At 40.3% G+C, this 6042-nt stretch overlaps 1 protein-coding gene across 1 annotated transcript in view; it reads right to left on the bottom strand.

Moving 5' to 3' along the window:
• Positions 1 to 6042, bottom strand: part of SND1 (staphylococcal nuclease and tudor domain containing 1) — a 439872-nt gene that overhangs the window by 392084 nt on the left and 41746 nt on the right. Inside the window, exons 4-7 of the mRNA XM_027840174.1 lie at positions 5375 to 5453; positions 2808 to 2968; positions 1004 to 1095; positions 208 to 366 (exon numbers count right to left, since the gene is read on the bottom strand). Coding sequence (XP_027695975.1) covers positions 208 to 366; positions 1004 to 1095; positions 2808 to 2968; positions 5375 to 5453 — 491 coding nt within the window. The remainder of the gene's footprint in view (positions 1 to 207; positions 367 to 1003; positions 1096 to 2807; positions 2969 to 5374; positions 5454 to 6042) is intronic.

Below are 6042 nucleotides of genomic sequence, written 5' to 3'. Positions count from 1 at the left end.
AGGAAGGAAGGAAGGAAGGAAGGAAGGAAGGAAGGAAGGAAGGAAGGGGAAAAAAAAAAGAAATCAAAGAGACAGGTAGGACACCAGTCCAGGATATCTAAAGAGATTCCTTCAACCACACATAATTTCAGGATGCAAACAATAGACCTTCATTCCCAAACTCTGATTCCTATAACCATCAATCCCCATTTAGAAAACATGACTCACTGGATGAAGGACAGTGCCCAGCATGTTCTGGTTGTGGGAGCTCTCCAGGATAATCTGTACATCTCTCTGCAAGAGTCGGGACTCCGTGAAGAATTTAGCCTCCGCAGCAAATGGCTCTGGTGTCTCAGGGCCATCCAATTCTCTTCTGAAAGTTGGACACTACAGACAAAAGCAAAAATCAGATTAGCCAATGGCTCTTTCATCCTTACTCACAGGTCAAATTGGACCTTCCACAAGAAAATAATTTCAGTAAAATTAGCTTAATTTTAAATTAGCTTATTAAATTAGCTTAAAAAAAAGTTTCAAACTAGGTTTTTCTATCCTACTTAAAGGCATTAGTGCTAAATGACAATGAAGCTGCTATACAATCCCAAGGCAGTTTTAATTATGGTTGAAGACAATGTTTTACCAAACAAGGATTCACTAGGGTTTTAAGACCTAATTATCTCACAGGAAAGGATAATTTGCAGCAATACAAGTCACAATCACCCAGACCCCACAATATCCCATCCCTCTCTCCCAGATTAATATCCTCAGAAGTACTTCCCCCTCTAAATCTTCAACCAAACAAACCCTAAGAGATCTGTTTTGCTTTGTCCCTGCTCAAATTAATCCCACTGCAGGTTTTAAACCAGGGCAAGGGGAAGGGCACTCTTTTCAGAATGAAACAGAGATCTGGAAACAACAACTACCTTCAAGGTCAAATAACAATGAAATCTAATATCAAAAGCTATAGACTACCTGCCTAACTAACGGGAAGGTCTTACCCATCCCCAGCCCCCATGCAAAGCCTGACCTTGATCCCTGAGAGCATGACTGTGACCAGATAATATTCAGGCAAGAGCAGAGCCCTGACCACACTGCCGTCTCGCACGTGCTCGATGATAGCTGTATGACAAAAGGAAGAAATTAAGTTTTCTGGAATATTGAAAAAAGCTATGACGGAGAGAGGAGGGGACACCAACACCTAGGAGAGCCCAGGAGGGACATAATGAACTAAAAAAAGCACCTAAAATGCCAGTCAAAGACAACCCAATCCCTCCACCCAAATATGAGTGAGTAAAAATATCCCTTAGTCAGCACTTCTTAAACCGGGGGTTGTGACCCCAATATGGGCACTGAAGGGATCACAGTGGAAGAAGTTTAAGAAGCCCTGCCTTAGAAAACTGATAGCAACTGCAGCATTAGACGTCTAAATCCTTCAAATTACCATTAGGCATGAAATGCCAGGCCTACACCAGGCTAAACACAGATAACTCACTCCCAGTTCCCTTCAAAAAGTCCCTTTGACAAGAGGCCTTTTTCTGTGACTTCACTTGTTAGCACTCCAATTCTAAATGGGTTGTGGTGATTGTGTATCTATTTTGCATTTATTTATCTGTAGGTGCATTGCAGATAGGCCCCACCCGTAGACTAGAAGTTCCTGGAAGAAAGAGAATGTCAGGGCCTAATGCATGCCAGGTGCTTAATAAATGATTTGGATTGAGCCTGTATAGCTAAGACAATTATTGTCTTAGTTCTTTTTCCTCTATAGCTAGAACTTTTCCACTAGCACATATATAATCATACATCTTTATACATCTGAAGACTATCATCAGGTGCTAAGTACTCTACACACCCAGGATGGTCATCATCCTCATCTTCCTCACAGCTAACATTTATAAGGCACCGTAAGTTTTGCAAAGTGCTATATACATAGTATCACATTTCATGATTACAACAACCCTGTGAGATAGGGACTCTTAGCATCATGCCCATTTTAGAGGAGGAAACTGAAAAAAATGATTTAACCAGGGTTCCAGAGTTAGTGTCTTGGATCTTACTGACTCCAAGTCAAATAGTTTATCCATCATGTCACCGAGCTGCCTTAGGCACAGGATTTAAATTCATCAAGCCCAAGGCTTTTATTTTACATATGAAAAAATTAAGGTCCACAGAGGTGAAATGACTTACCCAAGGTTAACAAATGTACAATAAATATCTGCTGATAATATTTGGAGTTCTGGCCTGGACTAGTGATTTTACTGGTAGAGAGAGCTCTCCAGTGAGGACACTCTCTCCAGTGATACAGACTGGTAACTGTTCTGCAGCTTGTCCTCTTTAAAGACTTGCCTCGAGCACTGAGAAGTCAAAGGACTTGGCCCCAGTCAGACAGTCAATATATGTCAAATATTTTTGAATCCAGAACTTCTTCCAAGGCAGGAGAAAGGACAGGAAAAGATTTTAAGTTCTCAACTGTTGATAATTCAAGGTAAACTGTAACATGTTGTAAGCTCAGGAACAAAATGTTTTAGAGGGCTGGAGGGAGATTACAGATATGGTAAGCAGAAGTAGTTTGCCCTTTTTTAGAGAGAACATCAAAGTATTTTTCTTTACAAAACACGGAATATATATCCATGTGAAATGAGCTCAAAATCCCTTCTAGGTCACATGGATGAGCACACATAACCCCACTCAGATGCAACCTATACAGGAGTCCCCCTCAACTTTAAATAAGCTGCAGAGGAAAAGAAAACCCAACAAGTCAAACAAAGGACTAGCCTGGGTGATATCTCACTCCATATGTTTTTCCTCTGCCCTCCCCAAACCAAGTGACTCACCATTAACAGGCTTCTGGTGGTGAGAATCCACAAAGTGCCGAGGATTTTCAATGGTGTATTTGAGGTCCCGGATTGTATGAGAACCATTTCCCTCACTCCACATGCCTTTCTTGGCCATCTTTGCCTGGTCCTCACATTCAGCAAGCCGATTCTGCTCAGGGCTGACATGGATAGAAATAGAAGAAGTTCAGTTGGTGGATAAAAGGGCTGGGGACAACGATACTAGAGTACATGGTAAAAGAAAGCCTAGGGATATCAAAATGTTTGACCAATATGACATGTTAATTAGCAAGGCCTCCTCGAGAGTGGAGTACAGAAAGACTACCATCAATGCCATTCCCAGATTCCAAACCTAATCCACTCAAGCAACATAATTAAAATTGAAAACATTTTAATTAATGTGGCCATTTTAATGAATTGTGGCCTGAGCAATAACAGTACAATCTACGTTCACTACATTTTTTTAAAACCTGGTTCTGATTTCACTGTTACATGAAAATACAAGAAAGAAAATAAAGATCAATAGCTGTTATATAATTACCAGTCTTAAAGAGTTGCCTAGCTCACTCCCATGATCACCCAGTCAGTATACGTGAGAGGCAGCCCTTGAACCCAACATTTCCTGACTCCAAGCTGACTCTATCCACCACCTTATGCCACTCTTTCTCAGTATCCTGGGCTCTCAACAATCTGGAAATATGAATAGAAGTAGTTCAGCTGGGAGCCTTGCCAGGAACTCCTTTTAACAAGACCCGAATTAAGAGGATTGGCCCAATTTTAATTCAAAATAATATAGAACTAGAGGAGAAAGAAAGATTAAGAACTCCCTTCACCCCTCAGATAATTCTATATAGAACAAAGAGTTCTGCGGGAGCACGTACAATATTGTTATTTTCATTAAGTTATCACCAATTAAGCACTAAATAGAAACTTGAGCAGATCTGAAAAACATTCATCCCTCATCATTGCAGACTCAAGGCATTCTAGAATGAACCAACAAGGAGTATCCTACTGTCTAGCACAGAGTAGATAAAAAGTCCATGTACACAAATGACTTATCTCTTTTTTTAGTGATTAAAACAAAGTTGAACTGTGCAATAAAAGGCCTTTCAAAGCTAACATCTAAGGAGGTAGCCAACATCCTTGGGACAGCAATACCAAGTAAAGGTCCCACTTTTCCCAGTAGGAAACTGGTGTTCCCAGCTCCATAGTACAGAGTTGACACTGACTTTCAACTAGAGCAAGCTTCTCAAACCTCCAGCCTGCAAATTCATACTAAGGTAGCTACATTATTAAAGCTCATGTTCCACAGCAGAGGTTCTTAACCTGAGGTCTATAACCTTCTTGGTTTGTTTGTTTTTTTAAGTTTGATAACTGTTTTCAAGATGAATGGTTTTTTCTGTAGTCTAATATGTTTTATTTTATGAATTTTAAAACATTCTGAGAAAGGGTATAGGTTTCATCATATAGTCAAAGGTGCCTATGACACAAAAAATTTAAGAACTCCTGTCTAGAGATAGGTACGGAAAGGAAAATAACATCTTGTAGTTCTCAATTGGCAAAAATAATGCAGCTTAAGAAAAAGAAACAAAACCATTCACTAAAGAGAGAAACACTTAGACCTATACTCAACCTTGGAGAAATATGAACTTGATGATTCTTGTGCAGTTTCCATTTTTGAAATGGATTGGAACTTTACCTTGGCTGTCCTCTGGGGTTTATTTACTCTACATTCACAGAGGCAGAATGTGTATTCTTAAAAATATCCACAAAAGTAAGCATTCGATCAATTGTCTATGACATAAACTTTGGCATGCTTCCAAAAATACCACCTAAACACAAACATGTTTGGAAAAATAGAGCCCCAACCACCCTCTCTGCTACATAAACACACAACCACCAGTGTATCACTATACATGCTAACAAATCTCCCTTCAATCAGCCAAGGGCAGAGATAGATAGTATGAAGTTACTATGAGGATTTAAGAGTTATTCGACTTGGTTTAATTGCTATTGGAGGTACAAAGGGACAGGTGACAGGATGGCACATCAAACTTCTCCATCTAATCAACATGACCGAAGCAGATTTCTGTCTACAGCTGCCTCTAAGACTCTAACAGCCATCTGGTAGATAGATGATTAAGCAGCATCTCAAGCCACCACAACGACTGATTCAGCACTTGCCTCTCGTAAGCCAGAGTATCAAACAAATGCAGCTGCAATACACTGTACTGGACGCTCTAAGATCAGTGAGGCTGAATCCAACACTGCACTTCATACTTTTACCAACCCCCCTAAACCTCACTTCCCAAAATGGCACCTTCACACTACAATCAGGTAAAAAACAAGCCAGTTACCAGCTAGCAACCTGCATCCTCCCTCAAAATCTGTCTGGGTATAAGTCTAAAGGTCAGATAACCTGAAACGGCAACAGCCATTTAGACTTTCTTCAATTTCAGTAAAGCGGTCACGCTGCTGCATGCTTGTCAAGAACCACCAAACTCTTCCAGATATGAACTAAAACAGATTCTGGGACATCCAGGGGGCAAGAGAAAAACCATACATACTTATTGGCTCGGATGCCTTCTCTCCGGCACGCTAAGCCTTCCGCTACTAGAGACTCTGCGATGTTTTCCCCACTCGTATCTGAAAGAGGAGAAAAAAGAAATTAAATGTAACAATCATGCCTATGTTCATCAACAACAGAGCTTGGATAACTTTACCTTTACTCTTCAAGAACAATTTTTCTGAAGAAGTGATTCAGAGAGATTACCCAAAATGGTCTGATGGTACAACTTCAAAAGTCTCAAAGAGGTTCAGGAATCAAAGGCCCGCCTTCACTCAATAGGACTTCCTTTCCATTTCTCCAGCTTATGCCCTCAACTAAGAGTTAACTAAAGAAGCCAAAAACCAGATGACACAAAGATGAAACAAGGCAGCCCTAAGTCTGAAGCCTGCAGATTCACTGACTCAAGTTTGCCTGTCAGAGGGCACCAAGGCTTCTGGTTCTTTCACAGGATTTACTTGCCTCTCCCCTAAAGATTCCTAAGTCCCTCAACATCATCTAAGAGATTCTTCTGCTCAGAAAGATGCGAGATTTTCTTTTCAGTCTTTTAAATCCCACAAGTCATCCCTTAAAACCAGAAGGGAAAATAACACCTCCCTCTTACCCTTATTAGGTTTTACCCTGACACTTGAAATATTATTTGTGATTTCTTATTATCAAAGAGGCTTT

This window comes from Vombatus ursinus, unplaced genomic scaffold, assembly GCF_900497805.2.
Source record: "Vombatus ursinus unplaced genomic scaffold, bare-nosed wombat genome assembly UNPS02014839.1, whole genome shotgun sequence".
Classification (NCBI taxonomy): domain Eukaryota; kingdom Metazoa; phylum Chordata; class Mammalia; order Diprotodontia; family Vombatidae; genus Vombatus; species Vombatus ursinus.
Note: the sequence above shows the minus strand (reverse complement) of the source record. Positions and strands in the feature narration are given on the sequence as shown.